The sequence below is a fragment of the Talpa occidentalis genome, unplaced genomic scaffold, assembly GCF_014898055.3.
Source record: "Talpa occidentalis isolate TD23 unplaced genomic scaffold, MPIMG_talOcc4v2.1 talOcc4.5, whole genome shotgun sequence".
NCBI lineage: Eukaryota > Metazoa > Chordata > Mammalia > Eulipotyphla > Talpidae > Talpa > Talpa occidentalis.
The window spans coordinates 112,280,223-112,303,540 of NW_023604861.1; the positions used below are offsets into that span (position 1 = coordinate 112,280,223).

A 23,318-nucleotide genomic window follows, 5' to 3' on the forward strand; every position below is an offset into this window, starting at 1 on the left:
TCTTTTTACCAGGCTCATTTATTCTCATGATTCGTTCCTTTTAGTTGGGGTGTCCTTCAAAAATACAGTTTTCTTTTCGAATCCTACTTCATTTCAGGTCTGTATGAAGCAGCATTATTTTGCCTAAGTGCTGGGGCATAAAATTTTAAAAATGGAATTCTTAATGAATGAAAAAAAAGAAAATTAGTAAAATTTAATTTCCTTTTGTATATTTTTTCCTTATTTTGCTTTCTCATGTTGCATATAATATCCATTGGCTCTTTTGATAATTTGCATATATTTGATTTGAGTAACTTCACTGCTTATGGAATAATTTCATTGAGATTTAATGTAAGCAGTTTGGTGTGGGATTGGTTAATATATAATCTGGCTCTGACTTCCATTAACAGTGGGCAAGTCTTATGTCTACTAGACATAAGACCTGAAACCATAAAATATATAGAAGGAAATATAGGCGAAACACTACGTGATTTGCACATCAAAGACATCTTTACAGACACATCACCCAAAGCAGTGATAGTGAAGAGAAAGATAAACAGCTGGGACTATATCAAATTAAAGAGCTTTTGCACAGCAAAAGAGACAATAACAAAAACAAAGAGAAACCCCACCAACTGGGAGAACATTTTTGCACCCAACACTAATGATAAAGGACTGATCACAAAAATCTGCAAAGAGCTGATGAGACTCAACAACAACAAAGAAAATAATCCAGTCAAAAAATGGGCAGAAGAGCTTAAAAGAAACTTCTGTGAAGAGGAAATGCAAATGGCCAACAGGCATATGAAAAAATGTTCAACATCACTTGTCATCAGGGAAATGCAAATCAAAACTACCATGAGATACCATCTTACACCAGTGAGAATGGCACATATTAAAAAAACTAGCAACAACAAATGTTGGCGAGGGTGTGGAGAAAAAGGAACTCTTCTGCACTGTTGGTGGGAGTGCAAACTGGTCCAACCACTGTGGAAAGCTGTGTGGAGATTTCTGGACCTACTAAACATAGAGCTTCCATATGACCCAGCAATTCCACTCCTAGGTATTTACCCAAAGGACACAGAAACATCAATTCCAAAGAACACCTGCACCCCTATGTTTATAGCAGCACTGTTTACAATAGCTAAGCTTTGGAAACAACCCAAATGCCCAAAAATAGATGACTGGATCAAGAAGATGTGGTACATATATACCATGGAATATTACTCAGCATTCAAAAAAGATAAACACATGCAATTTGCTGCAACATGGATGGCGCTGGAAGGGATCATGCTCAGCGAAATAAGCCAAAAAGAAAAAGAAAAATACCGGATGGTCTCACTCATAGCAGGAATCTAGAAAACTTAAATAATGGACCAGGAAAATGAAAAACTATAAGAAAGTGAAAATCAAAATCAACAAAAAACTATGAACCAGAGACACTTTTAGGGGGGCGGGGGCGGGAGGGAGGGATTGGGGTCAGAATGGGGGGCGGCAATTGTATGGGGAATATAACAATAAAATTTATAAAAAAAAAAACAAAACAAAACAAAAAAAAATAAAAGCATTAAAACTATAAAAAAAAAAAAAAAAAACAGTGGGCAAGTAAGATGACTCTCTTTCTCTTTTTCTAAAATGCCTGTGGTTAAAAAAATATATCTTATTACACTCTTTAAGTTGGTTTGCAGACATTGTCTGCAGATGTGTCTCTTGATAGAAATGCTTGTAATTACCTGAACAGCAGTTGAGGGGGAAAACTCCCAACTGAATTTTTTAAAAGAAAATTACTTTAATTCTCCCAATTATAAAGAAATTTGTCCAATGTAGAAAAACTGAATGAATTAGTATAATTCAAAGAAAAATCACATAATTTTACTACCTAGAGATAACCATTGTTAACCAGACTTTTCTCCACTTTTATTTGTATATTGAAAGAGATCATGTTGACTATATTATTTGCAGCCATTTTATTTAGTTGACTACATATGATACATAGTCTACTCTACATCTTTTATTTCTATAACTTCCTGATCCTTCATGTCATTTTTACACCTAACATTTTCATGACTCCTACATTGTCAGTTACCAATTGCTGTCTATTTTACCACCCTTTCTTCTGTCTTGAATTTTGCCTCTTTTTGTATCTTTGATTACTGTCTTAGTTTAGGACATCATTTCTTGTCTGCGTTATTATGCTAGGGTTATAATCTCTGTCTTGTATTTTCTAATACATATTCCACATTGTGATTCTAAAATTTCCATCTAATTATTTTATGTTTTCCTACTTAAAATCATTCTGGGAGTGTTCTTTGTCTCCGGGATAAAATCCAAGCTTTTTAGAAAAACATACCTAACCCATTGTGATCTGTTTTTTTCTTGCCTGTATAGCCTTATGTTTTGATATTTCTTTTTAGCTTAGCATATGAAATCACTTGCTTTTCCTATAATGAGCCACAACCCTTTATTTATGTTGCTTCAGTTGCATAGAGTATTCTCTCCACTTCCTCTATTTGTTTGCTTAACTCTATTACTTATCTTTCTTGATCTCCTTTTAGGATGTTTTCTGAATCTGTCTCTCTCTCCATATGTTCCCATTAGCATAGCACTTCTCATTGTCTCATTCTTATCTGTTTATTTTTGTTACTTCCACTAGACAGTGATAGTCAAGGCAGGATCTCATCATTTCGACTTTGTATTTCTCCCACCTCTCATGGTACCTTATATGAGAATAAGAGCTAATGCTCACTCAATAAAGTTTAAAGAAAGTTTTAAGAGAATATTTAGAAATATCTATAATGGTACTTTTCATATTGCTTGACTAAATACGGGGCGAATGACAGTGAAATGTTATAGATGATGGGGGAAAAGCCTTAAGAAAGTGAAGTAAGCCGGAAAAGCAAACCTTAGTAAGCTCTGTGTGCCTTCAAATATGTAGACGAGTCTACTTCAACACTGATAGGGAATGTGCTTCAAATTGCTTTTGTACTCTCAGTTTTCTTGTAATCTGTTCTAATGAAGATACACGTTTAATAAATTCTTATGAATTTTGGAAAATAATGTTAAGAACTTTCATTAAGTAAATGGATGATGTAAAACTCCATCCCAAATATCCTCAAGTCCATTATAGGCAATTTTTTTGCCCCTAGAAAAAGAATTATAACTTAGAATATTAATAACTTATCTAGATAAAACTGGGAAGTTATTTATATATGGCATGGTTCTGGACTGGTTATTAGTATCTGTAGCCATGTCTCATCACTATGAGAATGACAAAAGAGTAGATGTGTGGAATGGGGGTGAGTAAAAAGATGTCATTGAGACATGTAAAGATGAAGTGTTGATGGAGGAGACTTATGATTTCATAGTTTATCTCTAAATTTGTATTTATCTCTTTAATGAGCTAATCTATTAAAATGGAAATTTGGCATCCCGTGTGATATCCAGATTTTTATATACTTTCTCTTTCATATACACAGATATTTATATACAGACTTAGTATATAAAGGAGAACATATAGAACAGGAATATAGGAATGACAATCAAATTTGCTTAGGAATTGTTTATAGAGTCGTTACTGCAGTTAGCAAACAGTATTTTGTATATGATGTTTTTTTCTCTTAAGTTGTTTGTTTTGATAAATACTGTTAGGAATAACTATAAAATGAATTTTGTTCTTTCCTGGGAGAATGTTTGGGTGGATGGGAAGCTAAATACTTTTTCTCTTTTTCTGTTGTAAAGAGCCAAACTAACGTCAGATGCAGAGAAGGAATCAGTAATGATGTTTGGAAGGAACCTCCGTCAGCTCCTTTTAACAAGCCCTGTTCCAGGACGCACTTTGATGGGAGTAGATCCTGGTTACAAACATGGTTGCAAACTAGCTATAATTTCTCCTACCAGTAAGCATATCTTTCAGCTTTTCATATAAAAGTTTTTTGATTGGTCATATGTTTCATTTTATCTGTTTCATGAGGATTTGGAAATAATGTTAATTTCCAAGTCTTAGAAAATGGCTTTCTCATATACAGGGATATGGAAGCCAGAGAATCAAACCTTATATTTGACCTCTTTGTTGAGGTAGTATGTTCAACATATTACCATCATTTTTGTCTTCTCCTATGTCATAAAAGATGTTGAAGCTTAATTAGCCTCAGTCTTTAATAACTATCCCCATATTCTATTTATTGTGTATTTATATAGCACACATTTTAATTCTGCATCCATTTTATTTTTTGAGTAAAAATTGCTTTTTTCAATTAAAAATTTTTAAATTGAGGTAACATTGTTTTACAGCACTGTATATCATTCAGAGATATAGGATCACACCCTTCAGATGTATGTTATATACCACAGCTACCACCAGTATACCATAGTCTTCCTCCCTAGTTCAATTCTGCAGTCAGATTTTAGGGTTTTGTTACTGGTTTTTGGTTTTGTGTGACCCTTTTTTTTTGTAGATTTATTTATTTATGCATAGAAGAACTGGGGTACAGGCCAGAGGTGTGGTGGGTGAGAGGATTCACCAGAGACAGAGTGGGGAACAGAACAGGTAGATCAACGGAAATACACTGCTGAGGGGAGCAGTGGTCAAGAAAGGAGAGGTCTGCTGCGCCATGTGGGTAGTTCCCTGGCTGGGGATCGAACTCTTGCTGCAGTGGCTGTGGATAGCTTTCTAGGTTGCATCTTAACCCCGTGCGCCACCAGGGAGGCCCTGACACCCCCCCTCCTTTTTCCCCCCCTCTATGTTCCTATATGAGTTAAACACACCATCCAGTATTTGATTTCTCTGTCTGATTTACTTTATTTATCATTATCCTCTGTTCTGTTCTGAGGCACTTAGGTTGTGTTTATAACTTGGCTATTGTAAATAGTGTTGCTTTAAACATAGAAGTACATATATGTCCCTGTAAATTAGTGGCTTAAGTTTTCAATTGTGAAATAAATTTTTCTTTCATATTTAATTCATCCCTGAGTTCTCACATCTCATTTTGGGGTTACTACTTCTGATTTATTTTGTTCTTATTTTCTGTAACATAAACATGTATATTTTTTAGTTCTGTTCTTTAGGTAGTTACTCTCAGATTTTTGATTATTTTTAGCTGAAATATAAGACTTAAAATCTCACAATTCATAAATATGCTTCTAAAAATTATAAAAGGTAAAGAAATTCACATACAGGGCCTCCCCGGTGGCACAGCGGGTTTAGCTCAGCTCTATGAAGCTGTCCACAGTCTCTGCAGCACGGGTTCGATTCCCTGCTGGCTAGAAATTCACACATATATAAGCAAAAGAAGAAATCAAGCAGTATCACAACATTGTCTCATATAAAAATATTCAGTGAATGTTAGTTTTTACTATTATTGATTTTAGGTGTTATTAAAAACCTTTTCTTTCTTAGATATTATGGCATATTTATTATCTAGTTAATAATGATCTTGTGTAACAAAATAGAGTTCTTAGAATTTTGGAAGTAACAAAATTTCAGTGTTTGGAGAACCTGATTTAGTAAATATGAGTATTTAGAATGCATTTTAAAAGTCAAACCAGTTCCCTCTCCTGTCACAGCTTGCCTAATTAAGTCATTGGTATGTAATGTTTTGTAATCTCTTATAAAATGATTCTTCTTTTTTTTTTAAAGGTCAAATACTTCATACTGATGTGGTTTATTTGCATTGTGGACAAGGCTTCCGAGAGGCAGAGAAAATAAAGAGACTTTTGCTGAATTTCAAGTATGACAATATGTGATCTTTTGGGTACTTAAGTGATTCAATCAGTCAGAGATATCCTTGAAGTCCCTAATTTGGAGGGAGGGTTTAAGGGAACTACTTTGGTGAGAGAGAAGGAACCATGTAAAACAATGCTGAAGGAAATTGCTGGAGAACTCTTGATTGGAGACTCCAGAAGACTCCTTTCCTCTGCCACCTTCTCTAAACAAAGGCGCTCCTATTGGAGCAAATGTGAGAATTGGATTTTATTTGGGTGGACTTTCTTTTTCCTTTTCCTGTTTTGCTTTCCTTTCCTTCTTGCTTTTTTCTTTTTCATGCATTTGAGGAATGGCTATAATAGTAATTGAAGCCTCAGACATTATTTAACAGAACATCCCATAATTTAGTCATAATATCTTTATTATGGCTTACAGTTCCAGAGTTTACTTACCCTTCTCTAATTTTTCTTCCTTCTAGATGGGAAGAAAGTTGACTGTTTTTGAGGTTGTGTGACAGTACAGTACTTTTTAACTGCTTTCTGTATTAAATGTAGGGGCAATGTCTTTTCTTTTACATAAGTCTGTCTCCCTTGTGAAATATGGAGAGGTTGTTTGGATATATGAGAGAATTAGAGCAGAATGTAATAATATTTGTATATTTTGTACATTTTCTCCTGATTGATTGCCTTGAGCTCATCTAGTGTCTCATCCTGTTTCTCCCTTAAAGCTGCAGCACTGTGGTCATTGGAAATGGAACTGCCTGCCGAGAAACAGAAGCTTATTTTGCTGACCTGATAATGAAAAATTACTTTGCACCACTGGATGTTGTTTACTGGTAAGGATATAAGCAATTTTGTTTTCTTGTAAAGGCATAGGATATTCTAAAATTCCTTCTGTGATGAATTCTGTTTTCTTTTTAAAATATATAATATTTTGTTTGTCCCCTGGCCACCTTTTGCTGTTCAAAAGACAATGTAAAGTAGAAAATGTAGGACAATGTAAAGTAGAAAAACTTCAGTTTCAGTCTTATAAAACCTACCACAGAAGCAAGTTAGGGCTTATTTGGGTTCAGGGGATTTGCAGGTGTATGTTGTATGAGCTCTAAAATATCTACAGATTAATAAGTAGGATGGTGTACCAGGCTAGCAGCTACAGCCTGTGTATAATTAGCTTCCTGCTCCCAAAGTGTTGATGCTTTGGTTTGGTGCCAAAATAAGTATTCCAAATTGAAAACATTTCTGATGTTCTTTTCTGATTTGCAGTAAACTTTCATTTCATACAGGCTATTAGCATGGCCTAATTTCTCTACTTCTGCCCCTGGATCTATCAAAGTTTTGCATTTATTCACCATTGTTTCCTACCTTCAGATTTGACCTTTAAATAGCCATGCTTCCCAATTAAAAAGAAAATGCTAAATGGTTAAATTCTTGGAGTATGGATATAGTTACAGAACCTGATATGTAGGGGAAAGTATGAAGAGCCATCTTCCACTGAGAAATGTAAGAACTACGTATAGTCATCTGATCAGTACATAACTGATAGAATCAACAAAACAAACAAAAAGTAAAATCCATCATATGAATAATTCTAGGATCCATTTAGTTAGGCCAAAAATGGAGTGCCTCAATATTTAGTGTAATATTGTGTCTGCTTAGAGTATAATCAAGATGTCAGACAAGCAAACTCAGGGCAATCAAAGGAGATTAGGAGATGGTCAACCTGTAGGTGCTATGCAGTCACGCTTCAAGAATGGGGCATATTAAAAATCCTACCTCAATTATACCCCTTTCCTTCTTGTTCAGTTTGGTCTGGGAAATACTATGGATCTTCCCTATCTGGGAAATGCACATATGTTATCAGTCCTTTTGTGAACCTAAAATAAGGGCCTGATATAGCTGATGTAATTTACTTCAGGCACCTTCTCTGATTTCTTTTTAACTTGTTCACATTCATTTGATGTAAATATTAAATATCTTAGGTACATTTATAGTGATTCAAATTATTAAAAAATTAATTTTAAGCTAATTAAATTGAATAAGTTTAAAATAAATTTGCTTATAGTCTTCCTTTATTGAACTTTCAGCAGTGATTATAGTAGAAAGAGGATGAACTTTGGAGTCAGACAAATCTAAAATGCTCTTGTTTTTGCTATTCACTAGTATGCAAGTTTGAAAGAATTACTTTATCTCTGTATGCTTCACTTTCCTTCATCATTAAAATAGGGAAAAGAATACCTCAGAGGATTTTTAAGAACATTAAAAATGAGGTAACATACGTTAAGACAAAACTCCAAGACTTTAATAAATGATAGGATATATATATATATATATATATATTTATCAATACATTTGTGTTTATTTGCACATATGTTTTATTTATAATATCTGTATTTGAAATTGTTATGAAATTAGAGGCAGTTTTTTCTTGGACTAGTTAATAAGTCTATCTGAAATTCATTTTTCACATCCATGTGATAAGGATAATAATATATATCTCATGAGTATAAAATAATAAATTCTACATAAATCAGGTGGTGCCATGAGATCCTTGTATTGAATAAGAAACCATTTTGATTAAAACTCATGATGGGGGCCTCCCCTGGTGGTGCAGCGGTTGAGCGCTGGGCTGCGAAGCTGCCTGCAGCCTCTGCAGCGCCAGTTCGATCCCCAGCTGCCTGTGAGGGTCCCACATGGCGTGCAGACCTCTCCTGCCGCCCGCTGCTCCCCTTAGCAGTGTACTTCGGTCTTTCTGCCTGTTCTGCTCCCCGCTCTGGCTCTGGTGAATTCTCTTACCCTCCCTCGCTTCTGACTGTACCCAGTGCTTGTATAAATAAATAAATAAATCTTTAAAAAAAAAACAAACTCATGATGGGTGCTGAAGTATAGTGATGTGTTTGGATTCTGGGGACAGACCTCTGTTCAGGCTCTGCCTCTAAGTACCTCTGTGACTTGCCATAATACAATTTTAAACCTCTTTTAAAATCAAAGTTTCTTCATCTCTGGTAATAATACCTATTACCATCATTGTGAAGATTGGAAATAGAATGCATTATATATTTTCTATTTTTCAAGGGTATTTGCAGTAACTATTTGAAGTGTGGGTTAATCTTTGAGATGATGTAACTTTTTTTTTTTTTGAAATGATGTTACTCTTAACTGGAGCTCCTACTAGATATAACTAGTGGCATGAATGAAATCTGCTTCTTTGAATTTGGATAGTAAATACTTACAAAATAAATTTCAGTTGTCCAACAGAGCATTGTTGCTTTTAAGTGTTTAAGTCCAAATACTTTATGATTTCTTCATTGACCCAGGAGTTATTCAAAATTATTTTGTTTAGTCTTTACCTGCTTTGGTTTATTCTGGGATCCTTTTTGTGGTTAATTTCTAGCTATATTCCATTTTGATCAGAGAAGATGGATGCTTGATATAATTTGTATTTTCATATAATTTTTTTTTTTTTAATTTTCTAGAGGCATGTCTTATTTATTTATTTATTATTTGTTTGTTTGTTTGGTTTATACATGCACTGGGTACAGTCAGAAGCGCGGGAGGGTGAGAGAATTCACCAGAGCCAGAGCCGGGAGCAGAGCAGGCAGAAGGACCAAAGTACACTGCTGAGGGGAGCAGCGGGTGGCAGGAGAGGTCTGCGCGCCATGTGGGACCCTCCTCCGGTGGCCGGGGAGCAGCCGGGGATTGAACCGGCTGCAGAGGTTGCAGGCAGCTTCGCAACCCAGCGCTCAACCGCTGCGCCACCGGGGAGGCCCTGTATTTTCATATAATTTTTGAGGCATGTTTTATGTCTCAATATGTGATCTGTCCTTGAGAATTCTCCATGTGTACTTGAGAATAATACTATACATGTCTGTTAAGTACAGCTGGTCAAATACTACATTTATTGCTTTTATTTCCTTGTTAACTTTCTATCTGGATCATCTATCCCTAAGTGCAAGTGGCGTGTTGAGAATTCTCACTATTACTGTGGTTTTGTTAGTGTGTTGTTTTAGGTCTGTTAATAGTTGTTTTATATAGTTAGAAGGCGCCCTGCTAACTGCATTTAAGTTGAAACTCTGGCAGTTATATTTAGCACCTCTGAACAGATAATCTGATATGAATTCCAATAATACTGTCAGCTATTCTCCTGAAAAATTTATTCCTGACACATCCACCAGCACATTTACTTTTATCTATTCCTCCAGCACTTTTTTTTTACCTTGACATGCGTGCCAAGGTAAGTCATGTACCATGACTTATTTCTTAACTTGCAAATCCCCATGCTTCCTGACCTCATCCACCTAACTTACCTTTCACTCAAATCTCTCCCTACCTTTAAAATAGCTTATAAACTCTGATATTTAATCATATCATGGGAGAAGTCATACAAAATGTCATGTCCTAATTATCAAATTAAAAAATAATAGCCTAAAATTAAGTAATAGAACTTAACTATACTAAGGTTTAGTCACATGTATTTAAAATTGGAATTATTTTGTGAAAAGAAATTCTAATACATTATTGTACCTGTTTTAAATGTGTGCTAGAGTGTGTTCTTTTGAGTAGCAATGGTAAAATTTGTTCAAATATAGAAATGGTAAGTAAGCTCCTTATGAAACATTTGTGTTAATATGCAATGTATCTAGTTTTTCCTAAATTGAAACCTTAAATCAGGGGACTTAGTTTTATTTAACTCTTCTTTCACATTAAGCATATTTCTTTACTTATAGGTACATCTCAATAAATATTTACTACTTTCATTCTTACATATTGAGAGTAAAACTATTTTTAATTGATAATGTGTTTTTGAGACTATTTCCAGAATTACTTTATATAATAAAGTAATTAAAATAAAATAAAAATCTACCCATTGCTTAATGCTTTGGTAAATTTATGACATACTGTTTTCTCCTTTTTTCCCATTGATATAGAAATTTATATTTGGCAGATTATACACTTGTATTTTGCCAAAGACATATGGCTTCCAAAAAAAATTGAATTGTTAAAGAGTTATGAATTTATTTAATAAGCCATTTAAGAATTATATGTAATCTCTAGCATTCGCTGTTTTATATTTCAAACTTACTGGCAAGATTTATGTTGAAAGTGGAAACATTGCTAGAAATCACAGCATTGTGTGCATTCTGGAGACAAAGATTCACAGGACCACTTACATCCTGATAATAGAAAACAGAAAAGAAAGTGTAGCGCTATTAATTCAGATCCTGTGCTAACTGTTGCTACTTTAAAGACTACAACATGCCTTCAAGGAGGCAATTAAGGAAAACAAAGTTAAGTAATTTTGCTTCCTAATGAGCTCTTTCATTATGATAGAAAAAATTCGCACACAGAATTAACTAAGAAGGTGATGGAAAATGAGAAAAAGGAGGGGGAGCTGCAGTGGAGGGTTGGGGCTATATGGTTTTTGAGGTTAGATTATATTAATGGGCTTCATTTCATTGGAGGACTAGCAGATGGGTGCACTCTATTTAGGAAAAAATGGTTTGTGAACTACACATTGGAGTTAATCTTTTATTCCAGGAGTTTACCAAACATTTAATAGAAGGAACTTATAATTTAAGGAATCATAACTTTCTCTTGAGACAAGTTGGTGTATCTTTGACAATGTAACTAAATTGAAGGGAATAGCTTGAGCTTCAGGGGATTAACTCATTTGTGAAGAATGCCAAGTAGTGAAGCTAATGAAAATCTTTCACCTTGGAATTAAAATACAAACATTATTCCTTTAAACATATTAATGCACTTATCATTGTACATTAGTTGGAAAATAGGTAAGTGATAGGAATTTTTATTATCTAAATTGTTATAATTTAGAGAATATTTCTAGCTTAATATATGATAAAATTATGTAAAAATATATTATAAAGAAGACCCCCTCATTGTACATGTTTATAACCCTTTCCACACTTAATATATTTTAAACCTTTTTCCCATGCCAATACACAGACTTTACAAAATCATTAAAAATTATTGCAGATACTCTTGTATTTTAGATATCCTTACTGTTTGACAGCTGGATTGCTCTAATTATCACTATTATCAGCAAAGCTAATGTGACTGTTCTTGTTTTTAAATCTTTGCACATACTTGTGTTTCTGTAGAATATATTTGAAGAAGTGCAGTACATGTTTAAAAAGATACATTACCACTACTCCTAAACTGAAGAATGCTTAAATATCAATCAATCTATAACTTTAGATTATTTCCACAATATATTTCTATCTCTTCACAGTATGTTGGCTAATTTGGATTCCGTTATTTTAAAACATTTATATTACTGGTACATATAAAAGTTCAGATAAAAAGGGGAGAAAATAAAGAATTTTTATTGTGAAATATGTCAAACTGTGCCAAAGAATATAGAACCTATATACAGTTTAAAGAAGAAATCGAATGTCTTTGTTCCCAGCTTTTAGGCTCTCTGTGTGCTTTTTCCTCGGATTGCCTCCACCACACATAACCACTATCTGGAATTATGTGAATTATTGCTTTTTAAAGAAAATTTATTTTAAAGCTGTATATTTTTAAGGCTTTGAAATACACTGCCACGTTGTCTTCCAGAGTGACTGCCTTTGTATCCTCTGACGTCAGTGTTTCCACTCCCATTTCTTATGGGACCAGGGGATTAGCACAGTGCTTTTTTTGCTCTATGATTTTTGCTTTAATTGCTTCATTGCTGTCCCAGAATACCACTTATTCGTTTATAATGCGACCTAGGAAAAAATTAGTCTTTCAGTTTTATCATCCATAAATGGGATAATAATACCCATCTTATAGAATTATGGAGGTTAAATGAGTTTATACACACATACACACACATACACAGTGTTTAGAACAGCATCTGGCACATATTATTATTATTAATGAAGTAAAAATATGTGTTCATTGGCCATTTCTGGACCTTTTTTTTGTATGTGTAAGTGACTTGTTGGTGTCCTTTACTTACATTGTTGGTGGCATCCATAAGGATTTGTAAATGTCTTATATATTAAATATATATGTATATTAAATATATATATGATTGATCTATTTGTCATAATTTTTGCAAATTGTGTAATTTGTTTTCCCCATTTTTATGTTTCTAATTTAAGCTTCTTATGGAATTTAAAATTTCATTTTCTCAGATTGTTCTGTACTTTGTCTTTATGCATTTACTATACATTTGTTGTGGGGAAAAAGGCTTCTAGTGGGCCAATTCAGGGATGCACTGTTGGTAACAAAATTTTATAGAAAAACAGAGTAATGATAATTACATTAGAAAATAATAATTACATTAGATAATTACATTAGAAAATAACCAGTGGCGAAGCAGTTGAGCACTGGGTTGCGAAGCTGCCCGAAGTCTCTGCAGCGCTGGTTCGATCCCCGGCCGCCAGGCGAGGGTCCCACAAGGTGCTCAGACCTCTCCTGCTGCCCGCTGCTCCCCTCAGCAGTATACTTTGTCAATCTGCCTGTTCTGCTCTCCGCTCTGGCTGTGGTGAATTCTCTCACCCTTCCACACTATACCCAGTGCTTGTATAAATAGATAAATAAATCTTTAAAAAGAAAATAAAAAAATGCAAGGAGGACCTCCCTGGTGGCACCAGGGGGTAAGCATCAGCACTATGAAGCTATCCGCAGCCACTGCAGCATGAGTTCAATCCCCTGCCAGGGACCTACCAACATGGCGCAGCAGACCTTTCCTGTCTTGCCTGCTCCTCCCCTCAAGAGTGTGTTTCAATAGATCTGCCTGTTCTGTTCCCCACTCTGTCTCTGGTGAATCCGCTCACCCTCCTGCACCTCTGGCCTACACCCCAGTTCTTGTATGCATAAACAAATAAATTTTTTTAAAAAGAAAATAATGCAAGGAAAAAGTTTGGGTAACAGTTTGCTAAGTCTTAATACTTTTAAAAGTATATCAGGCTATGAATTACAGTACTCAAAAATGATTCTCTATCAAACTAAGTTTGGATAAATCATTTTTTTTAATGCTCATACATTTTTCTTAAGTTTTTGATATCTGCTAACATATAGTATTTAATGCTCATGTATTTAAACATGTTATATAAAATCCACTATGTTCTGGATAGAGTACATTGACTTGTAGGGGCTTTTCCAACAGGAAAAGATTGGGAATAAAAAATAAATTTTTGTCTATGTGCTGAGAACTTGTGATTTTGATTTTAAAAGGACATGTATAAGACTGAAAATAGTATAAGTAACCAAGGAATTTGTATAAGAGAAGAGACACTGTTTTGCAAGAATAAAGACTAGATCTTAAGGTCTGAATTCCTCCGCTTACTGACTGCCTCCCACCAGCAAGTGCTAAATATAGCATAGAAGACTTATAATGGTTATCTTAGAAAAAAGAGTTCGAAAAGTTATCTTCCTGCTTGTCGGGAATGGCTAAGTGGCTAGGAGAAGGTGGAATTGCTCAACTCCTCTTTTAATTTGTGAGATAGAATGATCTGGGGGTTGAAACAGAATAAGTATTCTATTCTTAAAAAAAGGGGGAATCTAACTAAAATATGGTGCTAGTAAGAAGCCCCTGTTTCTCATTTTATCTTTAGTCTACATGAAACATTTTCTGGAGTTGTGGTTGTGTTGTAAGTAAAGTTTTGGTACCAATGTTGGTGGTAATAGTGGAAGCCTGGAGATAGCCAGATGTTAATTAGATGTTACACAAAAGACTGCTGAGTGTGATCTTGATCAGTCAGGGTTATAATTGTTATAAAAGGATGGTGAAGCACTTAAGAAGGGATAATACTACAACAAAAATAGGAAATCAGTATGATTTTTTAGAAATAAACATTTTGGTCTTACCCTATTTCATTTTCTTTTAGGAAAACTAAACTATTAGACACATCTAGGTCTCACCACAACTTTTGATAGTTACTTGATACTCTTGTGGAAAAACTAGGAAACAAAGATTTGGTTGTATAACTCCCAAAAGTGTGTTGCTTAGCTCATAGGTAGATGTCTGGTATGAGTCACTAGTTGCATGCCGCAGACACTGAGTTAGGTAACCAATAGTTTAGTAAAGATTTAGAGGCATGCTTTTCAAATCTGTGGACATTAGGTATATTCTAATCAGGATCAGAAAAGTTTTTGAAAAAAAGACCCTAAGAGTTGTTGGATCTAGTCTAACAAGATGAACTTCAATGATTTTTGTGATTCTGGGAGGCATTTTCTTTAAAGATTTATTTATTTATGCATATAAGAGCTGGGGTACAGGCCAGAAGCAGGTGCAGGGCTGGGGGTTGAGAGGATTCATCAGAGACAGAGTGGGGAACAGAACAGGCAAATCGACTAAAGTACACTGCTGAGGGGAGCAGCGGGCAAGACAGGAGAGGTCTGCTGCGCCATATGGGTTGCTCCCTGGCCGGCTGGGAATCGAACTTGCACTGCAGAGGCTGTAGACAGCTTCATAGGTTGCATCTTAACCCCTTGCGCCACCAGGTAGGCCTGCTAGGAGGCATTTTTGATAGGGTAATTTTTTTTATTATATATTTTACATTATTCTTTTTTTGTACAATGTATGCTTTCTCCTCTCAGGCGTAGTCCCCATAGAATTCCCACCACCAAATCACTGATAGGGTGATTTCTAAAGTTTCATTGAATTCTGACCATTGGAGATTCTCCCAAAGTACCATGCAGCAGACTGCTCATGTTCTAAGCCACTTGGATCTATACTTCTGTTTTGGTTTAAAGAGATTTATTTTCCAACAAATCAGTAAGCTCAGGTATACCACTTAGAATGCATTTAGCTATATAAGCTTCATAATTTTGTCAAGTTAAAATTGTATTATATGGATGAAAAGTTGCTGTGGTTGCTGTTATTTATTTCTGACTAGTGCGATAATTTGTTTTTCATGTGGAATATCAAATCCATTTCTTTGTATTTAAACATCCTGTTTCCTCCATCTGCAATTTCTTAGCTGTGATGAAGACCACCATGAGTTAGTCTTGGAACTTGGGAAAGCTTTAATTGTTTTCTGGATATTAGTTTGATTATTTTGCTTGATGACAAGTTAAAGTGATAGGGCACTTAAATTTCTTGTTCTACAGTGATGACTGAGAAAATGTTCTGCAGTGTTCTAGGATTGTCGTCTTTCACCCATTGGTATTCTACTCTCCATTTCTACTATAAACTATATATATAATATGTATTACATATAAGAAATGTAAACTGTAGTCAGTTTTATAAAGACTTGGTTCTTATTTATAAGACTTCCTTTTTTTGGAATGTTTGTGACATTAAGTAAATTTAAATTTGAAGTTGTTTTATAACCAATGTAATTTATGTTAATTCTGTTGAGATGCCAGAATATTTAAAATATTTAAATAAGACCATTTCAATGATGTGTTGTTGGGAAAGGAGGCATAAGAAATGAATAATTGTGTATGTGTGTTTGGTTTTAAAATGCTATTTGGATTCCGATTCAGTTTGACAGTTTTTGATCAAAATAAAATGTTTTACCAGTTTTGTAACCCATGTGTTTCTGTGTCTCTAAGTTCAATTTAAATATCTGCAGGAGTTACTCCAACTCCTTAACTGTAGCCCCTCTTGCAGATCTTTGTTTATTGACTTAGATTAGAACTGGCCGAGAGCCCAGTGATGGTCATTTCTCGTCTTCAGGTTTTTGGTTACAAATCTGCTTTTGTTGCCAGATCCAATAAAGATTCTTGATTGTTTTTGTTAGTTTTATTACAAGTTCTTGCCAAAGATACAGTGTATTATAACCAAAACAGATGTTCTGTTTAGACAAGTGTATTTGCTATAACAGAACCTAAAATGTAAATTAACAATATGTTCTGCATTAATGTAACAATTGATGAACTTGGGGATTTTTATGAGTGTTTTTGATAACCTTTGGAAATGGAAGAAAGAGTGCCTTATTTTGAGCAATTGTTTTATTTATTTTTTTCTGTTTCAATTTGTGCATGTACAATTTTATAACCCTAGATCCTCCTTCAAACCAACATTTTACCTGTGGGCTCGAGAGTAGAATGTAGAGTTCACCAATTTTATATACACATAGTTGTTGATTGTTAAATTATATACATAAGGTAAATTATATTTCCTGTCATAGAGACATCAGCTGGGTAGACAAGAATAACAAGTTTCTCATGCTTATAAGTAGGTAGGTAAAAGAATTATGCATAGACATTCCATAAATGGTATACTTGGTGAAGTTAGGAACCATTTGGTAGCTTATTTGGGACTTTTAGTAATGTTGCTGTGACTAGGGCCTAATGTGGTGGTCCTGATTTATGCTGAATTCTCTCTTGTAGTGAACGCAGATATATGGTAAGTACAAGATGAATGTATTTATTTTATGTAATTTTAGCTCTTTTTTGGTCATAGTCCCTAGAATAATTAGCTGTGTAAGGGATAAGACTGCATTATCAACAGATTTCTAGTAGGTTGAATTTTATCTTGAAATTGTTTACTCTGGTCTATTCGCATTCCTATTTTCCTGAGCATTAAATATCTTGCTGATTTCCTCACCATTGGCTAGCACTTTTTAAAATGTTAGTTGGATGATGACTGGAAAACATTTAAGTATTTTATTAGAACTGGCTATTAGTACAGAATTATATGGTTCTGTCTTGTTTAAATTTTATTAGAAGAATGCTTAGAATTGTTAGACTCCTTTGTTGTCAAAGTCCTTTTCTTTTGATTATATAGTGTATAGGAGTTGGAAATTCTAGGGACAGAAATTGATATGTGTTCTTGTCTACCACATTTGTGTTTTATATGTTTTTTTTCTGGGGGGGGGGTTACCTTTTGATTCTAATGTATTTTATGTGACTAAATCTTTATATTATGCTCTCCTAACTTATTGAAATACCACTTTCAAGTTCCCCACATCCGTACATTTCTAAGGTTACACCCAGCTTAATTCCCATTACTTTTCTGCTTCACAGCACTTGCATTTTGAAGGACCCTAACATTTAGGTTCACATTATGATAATTAGGTTTTAGGGGCATGAAGGATTAAAGATGTCTCAGGTCTAGTTGCAGAATAAAGTTCAGAAGCACTTGTAAAACTTGCCTGATTGGTGGGTAGAGGTGCTTTTATTTATTCACTACTCATGCAGCATTAATCCGTATTTCATCAAGTACCTACAGTGCTGTAATTCTAGATGTGACCTTGGGACTTGATTTACTTGAGCTTCGTTTTCTTTATTAATGTGCCATGAAAGAGGTACATGAAAGATAGCCAACATCAAAGTACCTTTTAAACTAAAATGGTTGATAGGAATTCCCTGGGATTTAACACTGTCTGTCAAATGTTTCAGCTGGTTTGCATCCTTTTACAAGCTATTGCTTGCTGCACGAAAAGAAATTTAAAGCAGTTGTTTCAAGTCTTGGGGGGAGGTTATAGTGGTGCTGGTGGTGGTGGTTTTGGTGGTGGTAGTTGGGTGGCGGTAGTAAGCCAGGGAAGAGAATAAATGAGAAGTTAAGAACATTGTTTTTAAGTTATCTTCATCCCAAGATGGTTTGTGTTTTTCTTTGGGTTGGGAGTCAATTCAGTCCTTAAGATCAGAGTGAGGAGACACTCCTCTGGATTCTGAGATTGAAGAGAGTAGCCAAAGAAAATTCATCAAACCTCTTTGAAAGAAAAAATAAAAGGCAATATCAGTATCTTATTCAGAGATTATTTAATTAGTTTAATATCACAGCAGGTTTATTCCATATGAGAAAAAACTTTGAAGATGGTAATGTGGAAAACTGAGTCTTAAGAAGAATAAAGGAAACAAGATTCAAGAAGGCTTGTTATATGTATTGTAGAATGTTTATTTTCCTGTAAATTTGTATTTTAGAAGGTGTTTATTTCTATTTTAGGCTGAATATACATAGTAGAAATTGTAGCTCAGTTTTGAAACTGATTACTTCTTTGTTTCACAAATACCAGCTAGCTGTTTCTCCCTATTTAAGAAAAAGTATTTAAAAGCATTTTGCTTTTCAGATAACTACTAGGATTGTCTGTGGATCAATTTCTATTAACTTTCATAATATGAATAATGAAAAATAGAAATCACAATGTTATAGAAAATGAAACTTATTTGATTTTACATTTATACCTTTTTTTCAGCTTACCAATGTAACCTTGACTTATGAAAGTCTTTCAAAATCTTTTGTAATTATTGTTTGTTAAAATGTATTTGTATAGTATTAAAATGATTTAAAATAACATTTCTTGATATTCTATAACTTCCTTTGCACTTACCTACTTGATTAAATGAGATACTACATTTAAAAGTAGTTAACAGGGCCTCCCCGGTGGCGCAGCGGTTGAGCGTTGGGTTGCGAAGCTGCCCGCGGCCTCTGCGGCGCCGGTTCAATCCCCGGCTGCTCCCGGCCACTGGAGGAGGGTCCACATTGCAGACTCTCCTGCCGCCCGCTGCTCCCCTCAGCAGTGTACTTCGGTCCTTCTGCCTGCTCTGCTCCCCGCTCTGGCTCTGGTGAATTCTCTCACCCTCCCGCGCTTCTGACTATACCCAGTGCATGTATAAACAAAAGCAAACAAATAAAATAAATAAATAAAACATGCCTCTATTTAAAAAAAAAAAAAAATAAAATAAAATAAAAGTAGTTAACATAGTGTTTGGCACACTATGCAATTAACATTAGCTGCTGTTATTTTTATTATAATTTCAAAATTTATTATAATAATAATTGTTCATACTGTTTCCTTCCCTTGGAATATCCTTTCCTCATCTTCTGCCTATCACAGTCTTTCTTGTACTTCATGGTCTGTCTCAGATGCCACAACTTCCACGAGGTTCTCATAGATGTCTGTGGTTGGAATTAATCTTGCCTTCTCTGTCTCTTCTTATAAAGTTTTCTGTGTACTTCTACTGAGACATTTAAAATACAGCTTTCTTTAAACTGAACTTATCTACATAGCTGTTTAGAAAATTGTTTATCTTGGTTATAAGAAGGCATTATTATTCATCTCTTTAGTAGAGTATATTGTTGATTGATTTACTCATGTTGTTACTCAAAAATTTGAATTGTTTTAAAACTTACCTTCTCCTGGGCCTCCCTTGGTGGCGCAGTGGTTGAGCGCTGGGCTGTGAAGCTGCACGCAGCCTCTGCAGCACCAGTTCGATCCCCAGCCGCTGGTGAGTGTCCCACATGGCACACAGACCTCTCCTACTGTGCCCACTGCTCCCCTCAGCAGTGTATTTCGTCGGTCTGCCTGTTCTGTTCCCCGCTCTGGCTCTGGTGAATTCTCTCTCCCTCCAGCGCTTCTGGCTGTACCCAGTGCTTATGTAAAATAAATAAATAAATCTTTAAAAATAAAATAAAATAAAACTAACCTTCTCCTACCTGCACATATGTATGTAGAGAGTATACTTATATTTGATATGTTATGCATTACCCTTCTGTGCATAAGATACTCCCATGATGGCTATGGAGGATATGAAAGATATAGGGTATATTTTCCAGATTAAAACCAAATGTCATCTATACATTAAAAACATTTATATATATAAATAAATTTATATATATAAATATATATAAACATTAGTATATATACTGTGCAAACAAAAAGATAATTATAATTTAATCAATCATTTAATCAACAGTGTTTAATCTGTGTTCTCCCCATTCAGGTTTGAAACAAGTAACACTATCAGTAATCTTGAAGCCCCACATGTCCTATCTCCCCCTCCATACTAACTCTCGTGAACTCTGTGTTAATAATTCTCTTGCTATTTTTTATGAAGACTCCTTTATATGAATACAGTCCAATGGCATGTGCTCTTCTGTGAGTTTGGTTTTTTTTTTTTACTCAAGATTATTTTATAGATTCATTCATTTTTTTTTTTAAGATTTATTTATTTATTTATACAAGCACTGGGTACAGTCAGAAGTGAGGGAGGGTGAGAGGATTCACCAGAGCCAGAGCGGGAAGCAGAACAGGCAGAGGGACCGAAGTACACTGCAGAGGGGAGCAGTGGGCACAGCAGGAGAGGTCTGCGTGCCATGTGGGACCCTCACCGGGGGCCGGGGATCGAACCAGCGCTGCAGAGGCTGCAGCAGCTTCGCAGCCTAGCGCTCAACCGCCTGCGCCACCAGGGGAGGCCCGATTCATTCATTTTGATATATATAACTGTGAATCATTCATTTTCAATATTATATAATCATATAATATTTTCTATGTTAGAGTTGATGGGCATTTGGGTGTTACTAGTTTTGTTTGTTGATTTTGAATGTCTCAATTCATTTATTGAACTAAAACATGAGATATAATTTACACACCATACTCATTTAAAGTATACAAATCAATGGTTTTTAGTCTATTTGAAGATATGCACAACCATTGTCATTGTCAATTTAAAAACATTTTCATCATCTCAAAAAGAAACCTTGTACCCCTTTAATTGTTACTCCTTATTCTTCCCAAACCTCCAACCCACCCCTAACCAACTACAAATCTACTTTCTGTCTCTATAGATATCCCTGTTCTGAGCATTTCTTATGTATGAAATCATAGCATATGTGGTCTTTTGTAACTGACTTCTTTCACTTAGCATAATGTTTTCAGGGTTCATCCATGGTATAATATGTATCAGAACTTTTACGGTCAAATTAAGATTTCATAGTATGGGTATACCAATCTTGTCCATTTATTGGTTACTGGGTTATTTCCACTCTATTATGAACAGTGCTGCTATATTCATATACAAATTTTTGTGTGGACATATGTTTTCATTTCTGTTGGGTATCTATGGAGGGGTGGAATTACTGTGGTATCTATGTTTAATTGTTTGAGGAATTGCAGACTGTTTTTTAAACTATTGGCACCATTTTATAACCCCACCAACAGTATATAAGGGTTCTGATTTCCCCATTATTTTTACCATGTGGGTCTTTGCTTTTCTCTGTGGGTAGTTTTTTGATTATTAACTCAATATCTTTATTTGTTATTATGGGTCTATCTCTGATAGTCTATTTCTTATTTCAGTAGTTTATCTCTTTTTCAGGAATTTGTGCATTTCATCTATCTATGGCATGCAATTTTTCTTGTTCCTTTATAGTCATTTTTATTTTTTGTAAGGTTGGTAGTAGTATCCTGTATCCATTTCTGGTTTTAGTAATTTAATCTTTTCTCATTATTTCTTGGTCAGTCCAGCTAATGGTTTGTAAATTTTTCTTGGTAATTTCTAAGAACCAACTTTTGATTTAATTGAATTTCTATATCCTTTTGCCCTTCTCTACTTAATTTATATTCTTTATAATTTTTTCCTTCTGCTTGTTTTAGGTTTAGTTTGCCCTTTTCCCACTGTCTTAGGTGGAAAGTTCATTTTCTGATTTGAGATACTCTTTTTTTTTTTTTTTTAAATGTAGGTGTTTAGATCTCTGTACCTGTTACTATAGCCTGTGTATTTGGCTTGTTGTTATCTTTGCCTCATAGTATTTTCTAATTTCCTTTTTTATTTCTTCTGTGACACATTTGTTACTTAGGAGTGTATTGTTAAATTTTCACATATTTGTCAATTTTCCAGATATCTTTCTGATTCCTAATTTTATTCCGTTGTGGTTGTGAAATATAACTTTGTCCTTTTAAAATTTATTTATATTTTTGTTTATCAACTGGAACTGTGGTGAAGAATACATATTACTGATTATTTTAACCATTCATAAGAGTATAATAGTTTACTGGCATTAAATATATTTACAGTGTTGTATAATAATCATTGCTATCTACATCTAAAAGTTTATCATTATACCCAAGTTTGTACCCATTAAACAATAATTTTCCCTGACACCCCATTATACTTAATCTTTTGTTGCTATATATTTACTTATTCTAAGTACATTATGTAAATGGAATCATGCAATACTTGTACTTCTCTGTCAGATATCTTTCACTTAGCATAACTTTCAAGATCCATCCATGTTGTATCATCAAAATCTTACTCCTCTTTATGACTGAGTAACTTCTGTTGTATCAAAAATGTTAAAAGCAACTCTTTGGCAGTTTGAATAGGTGTGAGTTTACTTTCTCATAAAGTTTCTGGCCATATGCTTTTCAATATCTCATCCATATGCTTTTCAATGAAACCAGATTCTTAGTTTGAGATATACTACAGCAGGCATGGGCCTGACCTGACCCTTGCCACTGGGCCATGGATCCTGCCACTGCTGACTCTGTACTGCCCACCACTATTTGTTGGACCCTCCTTCACTGACCTAGAACACTTTCTTTTGACTTATAATTGCCTGGGATGTAATTTTCCAATTTTCTTTTTTTACTTTTCTCTCTGCAGCTCATGTTTTAGGTGTGTCTTTTAAAAACATGAGCATTCGCTTTATATGATTGTTACAAGGATTAAATAGGTTATCATATAACAGTATTTAGAAGTGTTCCACTGCTGTCCAACAGGCAAATTTCATCCTCTGAAGGAAAAAACACATTAAACCCAGGCACTAAGGATGCTCTGGAGTTTAAATTCCAGGGAAAATTAATTCATAATTTTTTTAAAAAATTCACATAGTATATGTTTCTGAGTTGGCAGAACTAACACAATTTGTTTTTAAACAAGCAGACATACAGTTGTTGGGATTATCACATACAATGGACTTTCGTTGACTCTTTTTTAGGGAGATAAAGGTGGCATGA

At 34.6% G+C, this 23,318-nt stretch overlaps 1 protein-coding gene across 2 annotated transcripts in view; it reads left to right on the forward strand.

Moving 5' to 3' along the window:
* The window catches only part of LOC119259348 (S1 RNA-binding domain-containing protein 1), a 170,136-nt gene that overhangs the window by 42,533 nt on the left and 104,285 nt on the right, over positions 1-23,318 (forward strand). For both annotated transcript variants that reach the window (XM_037528130.2, XM_037528129.2), the window contains 3 exons: positions 3,718-3,875; positions 5,615-5,705; positions 6,408-6,515. In XM_037528130.2, coding sequence (XP_037384027.1) covers positions 3,718-3,875; positions 5,615-5,705; positions 6,408-6,515 — 357 coding nt within the window. The remainder of the gene's footprint in view (positions 1-3,717; positions 3,876-5,614; positions 5,706-6,407; positions 6,516-23,318) is intronic.